At 46.7% G+C, this 22,191-nt stretch overlaps 1 protein-coding gene across 1 annotated transcript in view; it reads right to left on the reverse strand.

Annotated features, from left to right (window-relative positions):
- Window positions 1–22,191, reverse strand: part of PCCB (propionyl-CoA carboxylase subunit beta) — an 80,713-nt gene that overhangs the window by 9,609 nt on the left and 48,913 nt on the right. The window contains exons 11-12 of the mRNA XM_075937379.1: window positions 13,700–13,807; window positions 10,000–10,100 (exon numbers count right to left, since the gene is read on the reverse strand). Coding sequence (XP_075793494.1) covers window positions 10,000–10,100; window positions 13,700–13,807 — 209 coding nt within the window. The remainder of the gene's footprint in view (window positions 1–9,999; window positions 10,101–13,699; window positions 13,808–22,191) is intronic.

Below are 22,191 nucleotides of genomic sequence, written 5' to 3' on the forward strand. Positions count from 1 at the left end.
TGCCATTCCAGAGACAAGGATGCACTGACAAGAGCCCACGTTGATCCATTTTGACAGCAACTGCTCAGCATTTTGCTGCAAACTTCACAGGAAGGCTGTGCCAAAGCTGACCTCTATCTAACAAAAGCATTAAAGTAAATTGGAACAACAGAGGTGGCTAAACTCAATGACATGAACATTAACTTCTTTTAGTATATGCTTTTTATAAACATGTGTCTATCACAAAAGCCTTTCCCTTCCTTGTCATGAAAGGGTTAATGTATTGAAAGTACAGTAGTGCCATAATACATACCTGCTGATCTCGACTCAAAGATATTCTGAAAATGACTTTCTGAAAATGACATGGGAATGGTACTTCTGAGCAAAACTGTACCAGAAGAAGAAAAGAAAACTGAACCTGTTTAGAATTCAGTTGATACTAGCCTCATCTTTATGGTTCTATCAAAGAGTCACTTAGAGCAGAATCAAGACCTTCAATTTTAGCATCTTTATTATTATATTACTGCTATCACCAATGTAATCAATGCTGAATATAAAAAGGAGACACCAAACGTTATCATCTTAAGAGTTCTGAAATTTATCTGAAACTAATGTGCTGCCAAGCCACAAAACTGAATTTGCAGCAACTAAGAAGAGCATATAATTTGCAGGAACTAATAAGAACATAAGAATGGCCACACTAGATCAGATCAATGGTCCATATAGCCTAGCATCCCACTTCAAGCAGCAATCAATGCTAGGTGTTTCCGAGAGAATGAACAGAACAGATAAACAAGTGGATCCATCCTGTCATCTACTCCCAGCTGCTTGCAAACAGAGACTGGGGACACCCAGACCATGGGATACATTCTGACCAGTTGATAATAGTACTTAATGGACTTACCTTCCATGAACTAACCTCATGCTTTTTTGAACCCAGCTATATTTTTGGCTTTCACAACATCCCCTAGAGTTTCACATGTCGATCGTGCACTGTGTGAAAAAGTACTTTATTTTGTTTGATTTAAATCTGCTGCCTATTAATTTCATTGGGTGACCCCTGCTTCTTGTGTTATGTGAAGAGGTAAATAACACTTCCATATTCACTTTCTTCACAGCATTCGTGATTTTATAGACATTTATCGTATCACCCCTTAGTCATCTCCTTTTCTAAACAGAAAAGTAATAGACTTTTTAATCTCTTCTCATATGGAAACTATTCCATACCTTTAATCATTTTTGCTACCCTTCTTTATATCTTTTCCATTTTATCTACATGTCTGATAATTCTGTTCTTTACTATAGTTTCAGCCAACTTGCATGATACTGAAATCAGGCTTACTGGCCTGCAATTGCTAGGATTACCTCTGGCACCTTTTAAAAAAAACTGGTTTCACATTAGCTATCCTTACTATCATCTCGTATAGATGCTGATTTAAATGATAGGTTACAAACCACACGAGGAAGTTACCAACCTTGTTCAGTAACGATGGTTCTTTGAGGTGTCCCCCCCGTGGGGGTGCTCCACTTTAGGCGTTGGGCTCATCCCAGTGCCGCAAGTCAGAGACTCATCAGCCATGGTTCAGCCGGACCGCGCATGTGTGGCAGCATCACGTGCCCTTCGCACCTTTTGTGAGTCTGCGTGTGGTCTGGCTCCCACCAATTCCTCCTAATCGAGTCACTCCTGAAAGACATAAAGAAGAGGCTCCGAAGCGAGGCGGAGGGCAGGTCGTGGAGCACCCCTGGGGGGGACACACCTCGAAGAACTGTTGTTACTGCACAAGGTGAGTAACTACTACTACTTCTTCGGGTAGTGTCCCTGTGGGTGCTCCACTCTAGGTGAGTACAGAGCAGTAACCTGGTCTACGGAGGTGGGATCGGAATTATGATGTTTGTGCTATGGAGAGCACTGTGGAGGCCAGTACTGAGTCACGAACAAGAACGTCGATATGTTTTGCAAATGTTATGTCCGAGGACCAGGTTGTCACACGGTGGAAATCCTGTAATGGGACTCCTTTGAGGAAGGCCGTTGACGTGGCCATCGCTCTAGTGAAGTGAGCTTTCTTTGAGGTTGGTATGGGCTTATTGCTTAATGAGTAGCATCGTGCGATGCATTTCACATTTAGTTTAGAAATAAGCTGCAACATTAAAGGTTGGCCTTTAGTTCGTTCATCCGTCCATACATAGCAACAGCCATTGTGACTATTGGAAGGGACGTGTTCTCTCAAGGTAGAAAGCCAACACTCTACGCACGTCCAAGGTATGTAGTCAGGCTTCATGGCAAGAGGCATGTGGTTTGGATAAAAGGTTGGAGTACAGGAGCTGCCAAGAAAGCTCTCCACTGTCAGCAGAGCCGTGGCTACACTTTACTTTCACTTTCGACACTGAGGCTGATCGGCACAGCATCGAAACATGAGTATGCAAATGAAGACCGATACATTTAAATCCCGGGCTCATTTGCACTTCCAAAGGGCTTGATTTGCATCTCTCTGTCGGCAGAGGGATGCAGTCTAGACACAGCCCATGTCAGGGAGTGTTGCACTAGTGGGGGTGCCGCCAGTAGCCTGTGAACGTCCTGGTTGCCTGGGCAATATATTGATGCTATCCAATGTTGGAGGCATCTGAGATGCAACCTCGTGTGTTGCACCACGTAAGTTGTGGCTGCCATATGCCCCATGAGTTGCAAGCAGGTAAGTATGAGGACTTTGGGGCTGATGGAAAGAGTGCACGAGGCTTTGTATTTTGTGGAATCTGTCCAGAGGAAGATGGGCCCTTGCTGTTGTAGAATCTAATCATGCCCCGATGAACTCAAGAGACCTTTGCAGTGTGAAGGAGGATTTAGGGACACTGCTCACGAGGCCCAGAGCTGTGAATAACTTTCTCGTGATCTCGGTGGCCCGTAGTGCATGATCGTAAGTAGGTGCCTTGATTAAGCGATCGTCCAGGTATAGAAATATCATGATTATCTTGGCGGTGGAGATACATGGCGACTACTGATAGTGTCTTCGAGAAGACTCTGGGCACCGACGATAGGCTGAATGGAAGGACTCTGTATTGAAAGATTTGCATATGACAAATCTGAGGAAGTGTCTGTGTGCTGGATATATCGTCAACATGGAAATAAGCATCCTGCACGTCAAGGGACATAAACCAATCTCCAGTGTTGAGCGCTGGAATGATAGAAGCTAATGTCACCATCTTGTAGGTATCGATTGAGCTGTCAAAGGTCCAGGATAGGCCTCCATCCCCCTAATTTTCTCTCGGTGAGAAAGTAATGAGAATAAAATCCTTTGCCCTGAAATTGTTCAGGCACTCTCTCCATGGCCTCAATACGTGTAAGGTGTAAAGCCTCCTGCATTAGGAGGGCCTCATGAGATGGGTCCCTGAAGAGGGACAGGGATGGGGGAGAAGTAGGGGGAAGAGAAAGAAGTGGTATCATCTAGCCGGATGTTATTAGCTCTTGGACCCAATGGTCGGTGGTGATAGCAAACCACCTGTGTTGGTATGGTCGTAGACGATGGTGAAACAGCTTCTGTGATTCCGGGTGACATTTCAGGGGAATAGTCTACAGTCCCTTGACCAGACCATAAAACTGGCAGCCTGTTATTGAGGGTTGGGCGTCCTACCCATCTGAGGACGATGTTTCTGTTGGCATGGTTTCCCCTGCTGTTGTGGTTCATACTCCCTGTATCTGGGTATGGAGTATGAAAAAGGCCTTTGCTTATAATACGGTGTGTAAAGTTTGTGGTGGTACGGTGGCATGTACATGCTGAGAGTCCTCAGAGTCGTCCTCGAATCCTTGCCTCAGTCTTTTCGGCAAACAGACTCTGCCTGTCGAACAGCAAACCCTCTACCTTTGCTTGTAGTTCCTTGGGCACCGAAGCCATCTGGAGCCAAGAAGATCTTCGCATTACCACAGATGTTGCTGTGGTATGAGTCGCTGTGTCTGCGATGTCGACGGAAATTTGTAAGGCAGTATAGCTCTCCTAGACTACTGATTTTAATATCTGATGCTTGTCCTCAGGTAAGTGTTCTAGGAGTGTCACTAACTTTGTGTAATTATCAAAGTTATTATTGGAGAGGAGGGCAGCATAATTCGCCATTCTCAGGGTTAGCGTGGCGGACAAATAAACTTTCCTTCTGAAGAGGTCTAAATGTTTAGCCTCTTTATCGGAGGCGACATTTTTGTATTGCGGGGTCTTGGCTCTTTGTTGAGCAGCATCAACAACAAACGAATTAGGTTGCAGGTGCGTGAATAAGAATTCCATCCCTTTAGAGGGAACAAAATACTTTTTGTCCTCCCTCTTATGTGTGGCGTGGTAGCAAGCTGGTGTCTGGCAAATTTTGTTTGCAATTTCCAAGATTGCATTGTCTAACTGTAACGCCTATCTAGACTTTTGCAATGGTTGCAGATTCTTCAGGAAATGGTGTTGCTTCTGTTGTACTTCACCTAGCTGCATTTCTTGTGTCTCCGCCACTCTCTTACACAGGTCATGGAATTGCCAAATATCATCTGTGTGGGAAGAATCACCAGGAAAGACCGCATTGTCCGGAGAGGAAGAAGACTGATCAGTCGGGGACTTCACCTGGAATTGGGTGCATTCCGACGTCGGTATCTCTTCTGCCTCTGGTTGTTGTACTGGAACAGGTGCCTCTCCTGAGGGAGTAGGTGATCTTGTGGGTGGTTGAGGAGGTGTTGGTAATCTGACACTGCTATGTGAACGCCACTGATGGTAATGAGGGGATATAGAACAAGAGTGGTCTAACAAATAGCGGTGTCAATGGTGGTAGTCACGATGTCGATGATATCGGTGGCAGTAATACCTCCTTGGGGAATACTCAAGTGAGTACCTTCTTCGAGTCACTTGACAATATCTGGAACACGATGATCGTGTGGGTCATCTAGGTGAGTGAGATCTATTCCTCGTGTACGTTGGGGAGTGTGAGTGCCTGCAGTATCGCTGTGGTGATGGTGAATATCATGGTGAGTGCCTGTGTTGCTGGCTAGTTAATGTGGCGCAGCTCTCATGCAGTGATGGCATTGAGAAACCGGAGGCTGGCGAATGAGGCTGTGGAGAGAAGACAGCCAGTTCCGGGCTAGGAGAGGGTGTAATTATCCTCCTAGACTTATGCTTGGCTTTCCCCGGTGCTGGAGAAGGTTGTCTACGGTGCTCTGGTACATCTTGTACCGGTGCCGAAGATGCAGGTGAAAGCAGCACTGTTGTTTGCGGTGCTGGTGTATCGAGTGAGCTCGGTGCCGTTGGTCTCGGTGCTGCAATGGTGATTGGTGCCGAGCTTGCTGTCGATGAGGCACTCGGTGACGGTGCCATGGGTGATACCGGAGTGCTCAGTACTGCCGGACTCCATGTTGGTTTTATTGCTGGTGTCAGCACCGGTGCTGTGGTCGGTTCTGATGCCGGTTGTGATGCCGGTGCTGCCCTGATTGGTGCCGCTGTCTTCTGCTTTGTCGGCGCTGGTGCTGAGTCAGCTCTTGGAATTGTGGCCAGTGCCAGTACCAATTCCCTATGTAGGGTCGGACTCTGCTCTGATATGCTGTGTCTTGTCTTATGCCTTTGAGCATGACAGCCAACGGCCGATCCGGATGTCTCCGGCTTATCACCCGCACTTCTCTGAGCCGAGGATGAGTGTCGGGGAGATGACTTTTTGCCTGTTGGTGTTCCTGGGGACGCTGGAGATCTGGACCACTCGCTCTCAGTGGACTGCAACGCCTTATTGAATAAGAGCATTTTCAATCACATCTCACAATCACACCTGGCCCGAGCCACCAGCTTGGAACAGTGCGGGCATTTCTGAGGGATATGACCCTTGCCCAAGCACTTAATGTAGGTTGAGTGCCCGTCCGATACTACCATTGCATTACGGCATGTTGTGCATTTTTTGAAACTGGGGGACCCCGGCATTTCGAGTGATTTAAAGTAAGAACCAAAACTTTGAAGATAAAATGACACTATATATACACACACACACACACACACACACACACACACACACACACACACACACAAAGTAACGAAGGATATATAATTTCTTTTAAAATGACGAACTCTGAGAATAAAACTATATAACTGCTGACAAACTATAACTAACAACTAAGTATTTATACATTTTACAGATTTTTTTTCAGTCAGACTGAGGAGAAGGGGTTCGCTCCGCCTGCGACCGTGAACGGTTAGGAGGAACTGGCGGGAGCCGGACCGCGTGCAGACTCACAAACGGCGCAAAGGGCACGCGACGCTGCCACGCATGCATGATCTGACTGAACCGTGGCTGATGAGTCTCCGACCTACGGTGCCGGGACGAGCCTGACACCTATAGTGGAGCACCCTCGGGGACAGTAGTTCTGCAATTTCATATCTGAATTCCTTCAGAACACTTAGAGGAATACTATGTAGTCCTGGTGGCTTATTACTATTTAACATATCAATTTGTTTCCTTTATTGAAAGAATGGCTAAAGTTTGGGAATCTCCCTCATACCCTATCCAGTGAAAAGCGATGCAAAGAATTTACAGGCAGTCCCTGGGTTATGTACAAGATAGGGACTGTAGGTTTGTTCTTAAGTTGAATCTGTATGTAAGTCGGAACTGGCGTCCAGATTCAGCCGCTGCTGAAACTGATCAGTTTCAACAGTGGCTGAATCTGGACGCCAGTTCTGACTTACATACAGATTCAACTTAAGAACCCCATGCATCCCCAAGTCAGCCACTGGTCATTTTCAGCAGCTGCTGACTTGGGGACACCTGGGGCAGAGCAGCTGGGGTGCTGCTGGGTTGGTCCAGTGGCGCCCAGAGCGGTGCTACGGGACCAACCGGCAGTGCCCCAGCTGCTGTACCACAGGCGTCCGGAGCAAAGCTGCGGAGCACGGGGGCAGCGGGACAGCCCAGACGTGCCGTGGCTATCCTGCTGCCCTCGGGCTCCGTGGCTTTGCTCTGCTTTGCTCCCCGTCCCCCAGGTCTGCAGACCAGGGGGAGGGGGAGCAGAGCAGAGCAGAGGAACACGGAGGACACGTCTGGGCTGTCAGCTGGCCGCGTGCTCCGCTCTGCTCTGCCCCCCCTCCCCCGGGTCGGATCCGCAGTTACGAACGGGGCACTTCCTCTCCCTGGTCTCCAGCAGACCAGGAAGAGGAAGCAAAGCGGCGGAACGCGCAGCCAGCTGACAGCCCAGACGCGTCTGGGCTGTCAGCTGGCCGCGTGCTCCGCTCTGCTTCCCCCTCCCCCCCATGGTCTGCAGACCAGGGGGAGGGGGAGCAGAGCGGAGCGGAGCAGAGCAGAGCAGCAGAACGCGCAGCCAGCTGACAGCCCAGACGCGTCTGGGCTGTCAGCTGGCTGCGCGTTCCGCTGCTTTGCTTCCTCTTCCTGGTCTGCTGGAGACCAGGGAGAGGAAGTGCCCCATTCGTAACTGCGGATCCGACGTAAGTCGGATCCGCGTAACTCGGGGACTGCCTGTATTTAGCATCTCCAGAATGGCCCTATCTTCCTTGAGTGCTCCTTGAGCACCTCTATCATCCACTCATCCCACTGATTATTTGGTGGGCTTCCTGGTTCCTATATACTTTTTTGAGGCAGTCCTTTTTGGCAACTCTTCTGCTTCATCATGGATTAGTAGCTGTCCTTGTGAAATGTACTTTTTCTCCCCAGGTGCTCAAAGTTGTTTTTTTCTCCTGTAGACTCATTCTCACAGACCTGTTAAGAGTAGACCTGAGTGGTTTAGATCTCATGATTCAAGAGCCAGTTGGACGCAGAATCTGCACAATGCTGCAAAGAAGTGATCTGAGAGATCAATCATCTTCTTACGTTTTTCTTGATCTGTCTTTTTTGAAGGAACTTCCCTGCAGAACAAACAGTACTTCCATGGCCTCTTGGTATTCCCGCAGCCAATTATTCAGATTGTGCATTGGGTGCTGGACTTAAGAGGTCTCAGTCTTGCAATGCAATTTCCACAGGGTCAGCAGCTAAAGCAGGGGTGGGCAAGAGGCTGCCTGTGGGCCGGATCTGGCACGCAGCTGCCTCAACAGAATCCCTGAGGCAGAGAACAGGTCAGACTTCAATTGTTCTCCATTTCAGACGGCTGGGGAAGGAAGAGGGAGACTTCTCATGCTGTCCCTCCCTACCCCCCAGGCAAAATCTCTTATCTCCCATTGGCCAATCTCTTAGTTTCTAGCCAATAGGAGCTGAGAATTTTTGCTGGGAGAAGGGACAATGTAGGAAGCCATTTCCCTTCCTCCTCAACTCCTCCTCCTCATGCCTGGAGCGCAGCCACATGGAGCAGCCTGCAGCAATCTGCCTAAGATTTCTCCTGGTAAGCACCTCCCAGCCAGAGCCTGCTTCTGGCACCCCAGCTCCTCTCGCACCCCAACCCTCTGCCCCACCTCCACATACCCAAACCCTCTGCTCCCTCCTGCACCCATATTTCCTCCCAGATCTGGCACCCCAATCCCATGCCCCAGATCACAATTTCCTCCTACCCTAGGTCACATCCCAAAATCCTGCACCCCAGTCCCCTGCCCTAGGTCACAACTGCTTCCTTCACCCAAACTCCCTCACAGACCTCATTCACCCTCCTGCACCCCAATCCGTTCCTCCCAGCTCCCTTCTGCATCCAACCTCCATTACAGACCCTGGAATTCCTCCATTAATATCCTGGAAGAGTGCGGCCCTTGACCACTTTCCAAAATCTTGGTGTCGCCCCGTCAAAAATTACTGCGCACCCTTCAGCTAAAGCTATTCCTTATTCTAAAAGTAAATGTTGCACAGGCAAAAGAGGCTCCTATGTAACAGTGTCAGTGCATGAGAAATAACTCATTTTTACTCCATGAGGCCCACAATTTGAAGACTGGCCCTTTCACTTCGTCTGCTATTACAAATAATCAGGAGCCAGTCAACCAAACTTTTTTTTAACTACTAATGGTGAACTACAAGAAACATACACCAAGTTTCTTTTAAAAAGCACAACTGCACAAGAAAAAGGAAAGGTTGGGGTCCCAAGACCACTTGTGATGGCACACACACACAGAGGGAACAGTTGTGATTTTTAACACTTCACACTCTCTCATAGTTGTGCAGCTCTGAACATTCTGGGACACTTCAGTCAGGGCATGCATCTCCCAAAATGAGTATCTGAAGAGGAAAAAGGAGCAGGATCTCAGCGATACGGACAGAGAATAGGGAGAGATTAACAGGAAGCAGCAGCAGCAGGAAAGTATTATGCGAAAGGGTAGAGTCAAAATGATATCAAGGTGGCACACTTAGAAGAAAGAGGATTTTTTATAACAATAGAGAACACAGGGAGAAATGGAGAAAACTAAAAAGTACAGTTTTTGCCATGCTGCGACAGAAGAGTCTCTCTAATAAGTAGCTGAAGAGGTGAGGCTGAACACAGAAAGAAAGAAGAGCAAGAAAATGGTACCTTAATCCACGAGAGACTGTAAGGTATGGAGACTTTGCATTTACAAAGCTCCTATCAGTGCAGTGTCTAACAGAAAGAATACATGGCTAGGAATAGAAGGGAGAAGAAAAGGGCACCGAGGACAGAGCTCTGAGGGACAATGATGAAGTTCAAGGCCTAGGGGTGATGACAGAGCAGCAGAGAAAGAAAGCGGAGAACACAGACTCACCACAGCTCCAGGTCTCAACTGTTTAAAGCGACAAAAAGATCAGAGTATGGTAAGCCTGGATCTGGCCAGAGTTAGGTCATTTATGACCTTAGCGAGAGAAGTTTAGTGACATGGAGGAGACACAGGCTTGTCTGCAAGAGATCCAAGAGAGGAAATGAAGGTGAGAGTGACAGAATACTGAAGAAGCTTAGTGTCAAAGGGCATGGAGGGGTTGTAGCAATATTCTGACAAGCAAGTAGAAACAAAAGCTGCATGAAAATTGAAAAAAGAACCATTATGAGAGAAGAAGCAAGAGAGAACAGGATTCCAGAAGAAAGTTGTCTATGAATAACATTCCTTCTAGCAGAACAAGAGTACTTGTGAACTCCAAGAAATGATACCCCCTTACCTTTCTGGTGATAATAGTAATTTTGGGCACAGTTGCTTCTGCAAAGGCAAACAGTAGTTTTGCACCATGACGTATGATTCCACCATACTCCTGAGCTGTGCCTAAAAATTATGAGAACCAAAAAACCACTTTAGCAAAGTTATAAAAAAAAAAAATCATTCACCTGTGAAGGGGTCTCCAGATGCTGCCAGCAGGTCAGCTAACACCACCAGCTGTGTTTACTGGACAGCAGTGTTCTCCACAGCTCCATACTGGACAATAGGGTGAGGAAAGCTCAGATGGAGAACTGCAATGAATATATACTACAGGGAACAGCAGCTATATGGCATTGCGATACCATACAAATACTGTCAAAAGAGTCCCATTTGGAGGCAAATTTTGATTCAGCTGAGAATAGCACAAGACCCCAAACTATCTACTAATTTCACTTTTTTGGAACCATACGACTCTGAGAAGGGTATGGTTTTTCAGTTTAGCTTCAAGGACAGTTCAAAGCCATCATTCAGAGTCAGCAGCAGGTGAGTTACAGTGAAAACGATCTATAAAAATCTGTTCCCTAACTACACACCTTCCCACAAAGTTAAGGGAGGATTTGCTGCTATACCCTTTCTTAGAAATGAGATTAATAGGCAAGCAAAGAATTTCCCTCCATCACTCTGAGGTCCTGGGCTCCCCGGAAGTTTGAGGAATCAATCCTGTGGTTCTAATGATGGAAATACAGCTGCAAGAGACACCATCCTGAATGCCTGAGACTTGGCAAAGTTGTTTAGAACTTTTACATTTAAGATCAATCTCCACCCTCCATTCTTTTTTGGGACCAGGAAGTAGCTGGAATAAAATCTTTTCCCTCTGCGCTTAATAGAAAATAGATCCACAGCTCCCATTCACAGAAGCAAATCAACCTTTTGCTTTAACAAGTGCTTATGAGAGGGGTCCCAGAAGAGAAAAAAGATGGGGGGTGGTATACTGGAGAAAAATGAAATGGATACTGTACCCAGGTCTTATAATCTCCAGCACCCATTTGTCCAATGTGATTCTCTCCCCTGTGGAAAGACAAGGAGAGGTGACTTCTGAAGGGTGGAAGGAGAGGTGTGTATACAGCTCAGTGTAGTGAGATGGTTCCGGGTCCTCAACCAACCTGCAGAAACAGACACTTGGATGATGATGATGGCTCAGGAGTCGGTGCCGAGGGAACAGGTGGTCTCTTCCGCTGGAATCTCAACTTTTTCCTTAACGGGGATGTAATATTTCTTACTGGCTCATTCACACGTCTGCAGACTCATCAGAGAAGTCTGCCAGATGGACTTTGCCAGATCCTACAGGGCCTCATTCACAGGCAGAGCAACTCGGGTACAGAGAGATATCGGGAGGATGCTTAGGTGCTTATGCTGGACTTTTAAGGGAATCTGCAATGCACTTCATTAACTTTTGGAAATGTCTGAACTCATCAGCTGCAGACATTAGGGGAGGCATAACCCCTTCATTAGGGAAAATTAAGAAATATTTGTTTGGGGAGTGTGATGAGGTGGCTGCCTCTCACTGGCAGAAAAGGGGTTAAAAGCAGCCCTAGGGAGGTTGCACCAGAGACAGCCAATTAGAAAGGGGCTGAGAGCAGCAGTGACCCCTGGCATATTGGAAGGGCTGCAGTGGAGGCAGAGCAGATTCAGTAGCTGACTGACAGCAGTGAGGCACCACCAAGGCGGGCACCCTAGCAAGGAGAGCGAATTCCCATGGCAGCTGGCAGAAAGCGCCAGAACAGTGATTCGCACCCTATCGCAGGGGATAATCTCCTTAGCTGCCCTAGGCTCCTGGTCTTCACAGGGTTTTTGTGCCTACGGTCATAAAGGAGGAGGAGCTGGAGCAGGGAAGCATCTCGTCCACATTCCCCACAGAAGAGTCTAGGGGCCTGGGAAAGTTGCTGATGATCCCACTATGGAGAGGTCTGAAACGCACTGGGGTGACAGTCACTTGGATGGGATTCTGCAGCCTGTTTTTGGTGGAACTCCCCCCTTCTTGACACCATAGCATCAGGATGGAAATTCCTTGTTTGATGTGCTAGGGAGCACTGCCTCGAAACATTCACTTTGTAGGAAAATTCCTTGTTTTTAAGAGGGGGAGCCTCAGCACCCTGAAAGTGTTGGGTAGTCAAGTGGCACCAGGGGAAAGGTCCCACCTTGGTGACCATGCTTGTCTCGGTACCAATAGCCAATTAGTACCAACTAACAAGGGAGATGCACACTCCTGCAAAACAAACAGTGCTCTTGAGAATCTGAATTCTTGCAGTACTGGGTGGGTTTGAAGAGCAGGGCTCTGTTCTTTTGTCTGTATTGAGGATATATGCTTTCCAGGTGAGTCCACGCTGATGAAAGTAGACAGTAACAATGAGGGTGCCTAAGGGGCCATGGAGACCATAACATCTTCCTGAAACTGTGGCCAACTGGGATGTAGATGGTGAAGAAAAGGCCGTGGCTACCATCCTCTGTGAGGTGGACTATTTCAATGATGCAGTGTCCTGCTTACGCTGCACTGAAGGTTTCAGTATGGAGTTACGCTTGCAGCCCTTTTTCTCTGCTGAGCCTGGAGACTTGGGTACAGAAGCAATACTAAGCATGTCTGGAGCCTTAACCATACCCAGGGTGGAATGCAATGTCTCTACAGAAATTGTCTTCTGCAGGGACCAATTGTCTTCTGCCTGTTTTAGATGGAGTCTTTCTGTGGAAATTACTCCATTTGCTATGAATATTCTCTGTATCTCAGGTAGACCAAGGTAAAAGTGCTGTGGTTAAGTGGGCACTGACTGCTCAGCACTGAATTCGGTAGTTGAGGGGGGAGGTGTCTTCTGAGCCAGATCTCAGGCTAGTTGGAGGAAAAACCCTGTCATTAGGAGTCTCAGGGTTAGCTCCCGATTTCTTTTTGCCCTGCCCTTAAAGCAGTGCAGAGCACTTCTGTGGGACACAAGATGCTCCCAAGCAAAAGATATGACAGGAATGCCTATTGCTGGCCAGGAGGCCTCCAGGCAAGAGACATACTGCTTGAAGCTCAAAGAGCCTGCACATCCCCAGGTAACAGTATGCAGCAGGGGAAGGGGCCTCTCCCCAAAGGGGAAAGAGAGTGAAAGGCTCACCTTGATCAGGGCTCTGAGGAATAGAACTGCTGGAATCAGACAACACAGCTGTTCTGACACAGGTGGTCAGCCAGGAATTCCCACCCCAGAAGTTTCCCCCTTAGCACTCCATGGGACACTGGCTACTCCAAAAGAGGCACTGCCCCTTTCTCCCCAGAAGAACTAGTAGGTGATGCAGTGGGTTTGCTCTCAGCTGCACCTTTTCATGTACTATCCCTCTCAGAGCAGCAACACTATCACTGAGCCCTTTTGGAGGTACCTGCATTCTCAAAATAATATGGAAACAGAACAAGTGAAGTGTGAACAACTTCTGCTCTAGCTGCAATGAGGGCAGGATTTCTGGGGTGCTGGCAATGGCAAGGAAGCAGCCCATCTTTGGCTGGGCCCAGCATGATGGCTTTCAACTGCTCTGGCACTTGCAGGGGATGGGCACATCCTGCTCCCTATGGCTGAGCCTGACAAACATGACTTTAGATCAAAACAAAAAAAGAAACAAAGAGAAACTGTATTAACTATCCATAACCAACTGTCCTCCCCACCCCAAATCACACCGTGTTACAAACATGGAGGGCCTACCTGGCAGAAATCCAGGAACATCCACAAAAGTGATCAGAGGAATGTTGAAAGCATCACAGAATCGAACAAAGCGGGCTCCCTTCACAGAAGAATTTATGTCCAAACACCCTAATAACGTTCAGAAACAGAGAGGACACTATATGTCATGGGGTTTTACAACTGTTCTAATAAATTGTAACCTTCAGATATTGCATTCAGGATAGTATCAGGATCTCACTGGCTCGTTTGGCTGTATTACCTTGTATCCAAATTACTCCTGTTTCTGTATTTTCAGTTGTGGCGGGCTATTTTTTGTCTACTTAGTGATGTTTCCCCCTCATTTCACTTCAAGGTCATGGATAAAAAAAATAAAAATCATTCCAGGTGCCTAAGTCCAACTGGTAGTCAGAGAGACTTAGGTGCTTTGAATGTTATGGGATATTATTGCATGTTACGAGACTGCATTGTTTTAGCACTAAGAGTATGACATGTATTTTATCTGTAAGTATTACATAGTATTTCTCTATAACGTACAAAGCCTCAGATATCTGCAGTGTTGTAGCCATGTCAGTCCCAGGGTGTTAGCAACACCAGGTGGGTGAGGTAATATCTTTTATTGCACTAACTTCTGATGATGAGACAAGTTTTCGACCTATACAGAGCTCATCTTCAGGTCTGCGACCAGTACTCAGTGTCACAGCTAAATACAATATTGAACTGATAGTTTAGCAGTCCTCATTATAGGCTAAGGAGACCATTCCAGGTGAAGTGGCCCATTAATTATATCCAGATAATTCTGGTAAGTGTGCTGTGCCCACATGCTGGAGAGGAAGGTGAAACTCTCCCAAGGTCATTGTCAATCTGACCCGGAGGAAAATTCCTTCCTCACCCCACATATGGGGATGAGTTAGATCCTGGGCATGTGAGCAAGAACCAGCCAGAGCTAAGCACCTGACAGAGGGATTCTAGATACCACCTGAGAGCCTCACTCCATGTAGTGTCCCATTGTCCTGTCTTGTCACTGCTAGTATATCACAGAAGGGAGATAAAAATCTCCCAGGATTCACTAACATGGGAGCCTTTCCTGACTTTTGCAGGTGACCAGCTGAAGTTTGAGCTTTAGACACATAAAATATAAATCAGAAATTACCCTATAATTAAGCCTTAACCTCCACTGCACATGCCACTCAGTCATACAACTGCACATACATTTGTCCAGTTCTCTCTCAAAGCTAAGTAAGTAGTTGGCCTGCACAACTCCTGTTGAGAGGCTGTTCCATGAGAAAAAGTGAGGTTCTGGCTAGAAACCTTCTAATTTCCAGTCTGAATTTGTTCTGGCCAGTTGATATCCATTTATTCTTGTGGGAACATTGCTCATTAGCTTACATAGCTCTTCACCTTCCCTGGCATTTACCCCTCTATTGTGTTTATAGAGAGCAATCATATGCCCTTTCAGCTTTTGTTTTTACTAGACTTAACAAGTCAAGCTTTTCCATTCTCTAAGAAGACAGACCTTTTGTTACCCTAATCACCCTAATAGCTCTTCTCTGCATCTATTCCACTTTAAATTTATCTTTCTTGAATATGGGTGAGTACAGTTGTACACAGATGAGGTCTGATCTGTGCCTTTTAACAAGGCATTAATATGTCTCTATCTCTAGAAATGCCTCATCTGATATATCATAAGAGGCACATTTACCTTTTTCACAGCTTCATATTCATGCTCTTAGTCACTCTGGGTATGTCTATACACTGCAGCTATTTTGGGATACTGGAGTTGTAAGAATTTATTATTCCTTTCTTCACTATTTGCTCTAAAACCTTGTATATCACTGAGGTCAGACTTACACGCCTGAAATTGTCAGATCACTTTTCTTCCCTTTCTTAAATAGAAGTATGACACTAGCTTTTCTCCAGTCAGATGACACTACCCTCAGATAACTGATTTATTAAAAATTATTAGTACTGAATCAGCAATCTTATGTTCCAGTTGTTTCAGTATTATAGGATGGAAGTTTATGTAGTCCCCCCACCTCAATTTGAGTGCATTAACCTCTAAATTTTTCTTCCACATCAGATGTTATTTCCATTTTTAAACACACATTTCCATCAGCCATATTGCATTCATGCACATCATCATAGTTACTGAAAACTGAGGCAAAGGATTCATGTAGGTTCTAGTTATCTTCTTCCTGTTCACACTGCATAGTGGCCCAACCTCAACCTTCTTTATTCTCTATTTATATAACTAAGAAACTAATTTATTTTATATTTCCTGAGCAAAAGATAATTCAGCTTGACTTTTAGCACTTCTCACTTTATTCTCACATTTTCTAACCCCCTTGTGATGTAGCTTTCTTTGCTGATCAGCCCCTTTTTGCATTCCTTACAGACTCTCTGCCAACTCTTAACAACCTTTTTTAAGTAGTTATTCATTCAGCTGAGCCTGGAGCCTTTCCCTCGAAGTTTTTTCCCTCTTTCTTGGTGAAAATTTCAGGCAGCTTTTGTATAGTTGATTTGAAGAAATTCCAAGGCTCCTCCACATTTAAGACCTTGAGCTCTTCAGTACAGCTGACTTTTCCTAATTCCCTTAATCTCCCAAAGTCTGGCCTTTTGAAATAAAAAAACATAGTGACCTTGTTTTAATGATCCTTCCATTTAATTTAAATTGCATCAACTGGTGATCACTTTATGCTAGGTTTTTCCTAAGAGCAGCTCTCCCATTATGTCCTTACTACTTATTAAAACACTGAAGAAGTTTTTCCTTCTTTTTCCATGTCAGAAAACAATTAAAATATACATATTTTATTATATTTAATTTATACTAAACTGGTATCCGAATGGAAACAAACAGTCTTGAGCATTTAGACATCTTTGCCAAAATTAAAACCACCGAATCGAAAGGAAGCCAGCAGAAAAACCTGCTAATTTTTTCAGGTACTCATATGACGGTTAACAATTTAACTTGGCAAATGTTTGTATTTGATCAAGTTGCCCTTGAGAAAAACGATCAAAAGTCATCATATGACCATTTGATTTTCTCAAAAATGTAATTTGCCACATAGAAACAACATCATTTAAGAAAAGCAACAAAACTCCCTTCAAAATAACAGAATTCCCCTACCAGCTCTGATAGAGGTTTATCTAATCCAGTAACAGCAACCTAGGGCTAGTACTAGAGACTGCAGAGAAACATGCAAGGGAAATAAGGGCTAATACTTATGTTAGTTACAGATAAATTTATACCCTGAAAGGGGAAGTTACTCACCTGGTGTAGTAAGGATTATTCTTCGAGATGTGTCCCTGTGGGTGCTCCACTCTAGGTGTCGGGCTGATCGGAGGCTTTTCGTAGCTGTAGTCGGCCAGACCGCGCATGCGCAGCAGGTTCCACGCACCGTTTCTCCAGTCACGCGGTCCGGCCCCTTCGCCAGTTCCTGTCACCGTCCGGAATCTGTAACGAGATAAGGAGACAGACCCGGAGCGGGGAGGAGGGCGGAACGTGGAGCACCCACGGGGACACATCTTGAAGAACGATCGTTACTACACCAGGTGAGTAACTTCCCCTTCTTTGAGTGGCCCCCGTGGGTGCTCCACTCTAGGTGACTACAAAGCAGTAGTCAAGATGCGCACCGGGTCAATGATTTTGTGCAGAGGCTAGAACCGCGGACGCTACTGCTGCGTCCGGGGCCCAACGCCGCACTGCAGCATAATGATGAATGAAAGAAGTGCTAGAGGACCAGGTGGCTGCCCGGAAAATGTCGCTGAGAGGGACGCCTCGGGCAAAGGCGGTGGAGGTGGCCACCGCTCTAGTGGAATGAACAATAGGTTGAGAAACGAGAGGCCTTCCTTTGAGTGAATGGCATGTCGAGATGCAATCGGTAATCAGTCTAGCTATACGTTGACTCGAAATAGGATTGCCTTTGGAACGCTGCGCTATGGACACAAGCAGCCTGTCCGTACGTCTTCATGAGCGGGTTCTTTCTATGTAAAAGGCGAGAGCTCGTTGCACGTCGAGCGTGTGAAACAAGGCCTCTGATGGAGAAGAATGTGGCTTGGGATAGAAGGCAGTTAAAACTATAGGCTCATTGATATGAAAAGAGGTATTGACCGTGGGAATGAACGCCGGATGCAGGCGCAATATCACTGTGTCCTTTGAAAAGGATGTGTAAGGAGGACTTGCCATTAACGCTCCTAGCTCGCTGACTCTGCGTGCCGAGGTAATCGCCAATAGGAATACAACTTTCATTGTTAACATTCGCAGTGATATTGATGCCAAAGGCTCAAAGGGGGGGTGCACTATTGTGTGCAGTACCAAATCCAGGCTCCAGGCTGATGGAGGGGGTCTGTGAGGTGGATGCAGGTTCATTAGACCCTTTAAAAACCTTTTTGTAGTTTGATGGGAAAAATTGAGGAACCCTGCAGTGGCTCATGAAAGGCACTGATTGCTGCTAAATGAACTTTCAGAGTAGACAAGGAGAGACCAGAGTCTTGAAGCTGCAGGACGTAATCTAGGATCTGCTGCAAAGGAGAAACAAGGGGTTCCACGTTTTGACATTGAAACCATTGAGCAAATCTGCGCCACTTTAAGTTCTCCGAGTGGAATCTTTCCTACTACTCATCAAAATTGTCTTGACTCGTTGTGAGCAAAGGTGCTCATCATGTTTGAACCAGTTATCAGCCATGCTGTGAGGTGAAGTGAATCGAGTCTGGGATGCAGGAGAGCTCCGTTCTGCTGTGATAACAGGTCTGGACGAAGAGGTAGTGTCCATGGTGGGCATAACGACATACTGTGCAAGAGTGGGTATCACGGCTGTCTTGGCCATGCCGGAGCTATCAAGATGACTGTCGCCCGTTTGAGTATTATTTTCTCGAGAGTCCTGGCCACTAGGACTGTCGGGGGAAATGCATAGAGAAGCAATCCGCGCCAAGTGGTGAGAAGAGCGTCACCCAGAGATCCGCTCCCCATCCCCGCTCTGGAACAGAACTGGGGACACTTGGCATTCTGCGCTGTGGCAAATAGGTCTACTCTCGGCATACCCCACCTGCGAAAGATGCAATGTAGAACATCTGATCTTATCTCCCACTCGTGATCTACCGGGAATCGTCTGCTCAACGAGTCTGCAATGACATTGCTGATGCCAGGTAAGTACGACGCTGTGATGGTTGCGCCGTTCTTTATGCACCAGTTCCACAACCGTATTGCTTCCACACAGAGGGAACAAGATCTGGCACCCCCCTGTCAGTTTACATAGTACATTGCTGCCACATTGTCTGTGAATATCCTGACGGTGGTGTGCCATATGCATGGGAGAAAATGCTTGCATGCTAGGAAAATGGCGCAGAACTCCAAGAGATTGATGTGATAAGTCTTCTCTATGGAGGACCATTTGCCCTGAACACGATCGTTGCCCATATGTGCACCCCAGCCTATGAGAGATGCATCTGTCGTTATAAGCACAGAAGGCTGAGGACGACAGAATGGGACGTTTCCTGTGCATTTCCACCAACGCAGGGAGTCGCCAACATGAGGCGGCACTGTGACCGTCTTGTGAATGCTGCGTTTTTGTGGTAAGTATACCCTTCCTAACCAGTGTTGAAGATCTCTGAAGTGAAGTCTTGCATGAGGAAACACGAAGGTGGTGGATGCCATGTGGCCCAGAAGGCGCAGACACGTATGTATGGACACAGTTGGAGCTATGTCGAGTACCTTTACTAGTTCCTGTATCGCTTGGAACCTGTCTAGAGGTAAGTATGCCCTTGCCGTGATAGAATCTAGGACTGCGCTGATGAACTTTATGTTTTGTGTCGGAGCAATGGTCGACTTCTGTTCATTTATTATCAAGCCGAGAGAATCGAACGTGTTTCTGGCTAACGAGATCATCCGCATGGTCTCTTGATGCGTTGGGGCCTTTATGAGGCAATCGTCTAAATAAGGGAATATGAGGACGTGCTGGCACCATAGATATGCCACAACTACCGCTAGAGTCTTTGAGAAAACTCTGGGAGCTGCCGCCAAACCAAAGGGGAGGACCCTGTATTGGAAATGGTCGTTGTTTATCACGAAGCGCAGAAAGCATCTGTGCCCCCGGTGGATTGTAATGTGAAAATACGCGTTCTGCAAGTCGAGGGCTGCAAACCAATCGTTGTGCGATAGGAGCCATCGGGAGATGGTCTCCTGGATGAATAGGCAGTGCTGTATCTGCTGCCATAAGACCTCGAGGGTGAACGAGTTGGTGAGCGAGACCTAGAAGTATGCATCCCAAAATGTGGTATGGGGTGCCTGTAAACATAAGTTTAGTGCGGCCTCGAGTGGCGGTGTGGAGAACGCGAGCTGCGATAACGAGGCCCCCTTGGAGAATGGTATCGCGGAGGGGAGAGAGACAGTGCCGGCAAAAAAATCGGTGATGGAAATGGAGACCCTCTTCTAGGAGCCGACTTCCTTTGAGCTTTTGAAGGTACGGCCGAAGGCATGGCGCAGGGCTCATCGACGGAGGAATGCCTGGAGACCTGATCCTCATCATCTAAGACCAGTATTGGGGAGTGCCGCGCCGATGAAGCTGGGGAGGCTAACTCTCCTACCGGTGCCTTAGGCGGAACCGAGCTGCCATGGTCCGCTGGTGCCGTGCTCGCTTTCTTCATAATTTGCAGTGCCACTCCCGGCACTGTAGTGTGACTGCCACTCGGCGCTGTATCAGGTGCCGTGGGCGTTCGGTGCCCCGGTGCCGCCTGCTCTGTCGGTGCCGCTTGTTGAAGCGGTGCCGTATCGTGTCTTCCGTGTTTCTGCACTGTCGGTGCCGAGGTTGTAGGGTCAGGCACTCTCATAGGCTGCTGCCCTTGAGTCGGCGGTGCCGATTTCTTCCCCGCCTTAACGGTGGTCGACGGCACCGGCACGGAAGAGGAACGTCCCACAGACTTATGCCTGTGCGATTTTTGTTTCGCGGGTTGATAACCTGTTCCGGAGGTACCTGGCTGGTCACCATCACTGATTTTAGATAGAGGGGCCGCGGTCAGGGATCGCGCCGGAGAGACTTTTTTCCCCTTCTTTTGAGTCCACCCGCTCTGCGGTGAAGACCTCCTCTTGCGCTCCATAGAGGGATCTCCTTGAGGCATTTCAGAAGGCTGCAGAGCCTTATCAAATAGGATGAGCTTCAGCCTCATGTCCCTGTCCCTACGTGCCCTGGCCGTCGGACGCCGGCATGGGGTCTTTGCACAAAGAACATTTCTTAAAACCCGGTGAACCGGGCATTTTGAATTTCCTGGGTTCAAACAGTAGAGAAAACTAGAAATAACAGTAGCCTTAACTAACTATGTCAAACTTTCAATTTTTTTTTAAACAAATAACTAACTACCTAACTAACGCTAACCATAACCTGAGGAAAACGAATGAAAATTTTTAACTTTTCTATTGAAAGGAGCTGCCTCTGAGGAGAGACTCAGATCTCCGTCAGCAACCTAGGATGGTTGAAAGGAACTGGCGAAGGGGCCGGACCGCGTGACTGGAAAAACGGCGCGCGGAACCTGCCACGCATGCGCGGTCCGGCCGACTACAGCTACGAAAAGCCTCCGATCAGCGGCACCGGGACGAGCCCGACACCTAGAGTGGAGCACCCACGGGGACCACTCGAAGAAGAACACAAGGATATATAGACTTCGCACATTTTTTCATCTTTTAAAAAGAACCCTTACTATGGTAACTCCAGATGTGCTTATTATCCAACAAAATGTCTCAAGTCTGTTAAGCTCTTGATCTCCGTTAATCATACATGGATATAATGGCATTAAGCTCCACAGGCTCGTTGTGTGTTATGTGAAAAAGCACTACATTTATCAGATTTCAAGTTGCTGGCTACTGATTTCACCAAATACCTCCTTGTTTGTTTATTTTAAGAAAAGATGAGTAGAAGTGCCCTCTCCATACCATTTATTTCATTTACCTTTTTCATATCCCTCAGATTTGTCATTTTGCCAAATTAAACAGTTCAGATGGCAGGTTTTCCATGTCCCTAGTCTTTCTTGCTGCCTGCCTAGGAATCCTCTCTCTCTTTCAGCTGTGTCTGTTGGGCTAGAAATCCAAACACCATATTCCATCTGATGAGGACTACTAATTTATAGTAGAAATTTAGAATTTTTTCCAGTAGTGTCCTCTATTTATTATTTTTTATTATTAATTATTATTATTATTAGCTGTGCACTGAGCAAAGCTTTTCACTGAGCTGACCCAAAAAACCCATCGTGTCTTTTTCTGAGTGGTACCAGTTGAAAACAATTTTTATTTCAGACCATACAAATCATCTTACATTGCTCAACATAGAATTTTATCTGCCATTGTAGTATGTTGCTCATCCCACTGAAGTTTTTCATGGGCTTTACTAATCTTGACATAAACATTATTTAGGCTCATGATCTGCAAATTCTGCCACATCACTGTTTACCTCTCTTTTCCAGATCATTGTCACATAAAATGCTAACCTGGAGACATTCCACTATTAAACTTTTAGGGGAAAACGAATCAT

The sequence above is a fragment of the Pelodiscus sinensis genome, chromosome 10, assembly GCF_049634645.1.
Source record: "Pelodiscus sinensis isolate JC-2024 chromosome 10, ASM4963464v1, whole genome shotgun sequence".
NCBI classification, from domain to species: domain Eukaryota; kingdom Metazoa; phylum Chordata; order Testudines; family Trionychidae; genus Pelodiscus; species Pelodiscus sinensis.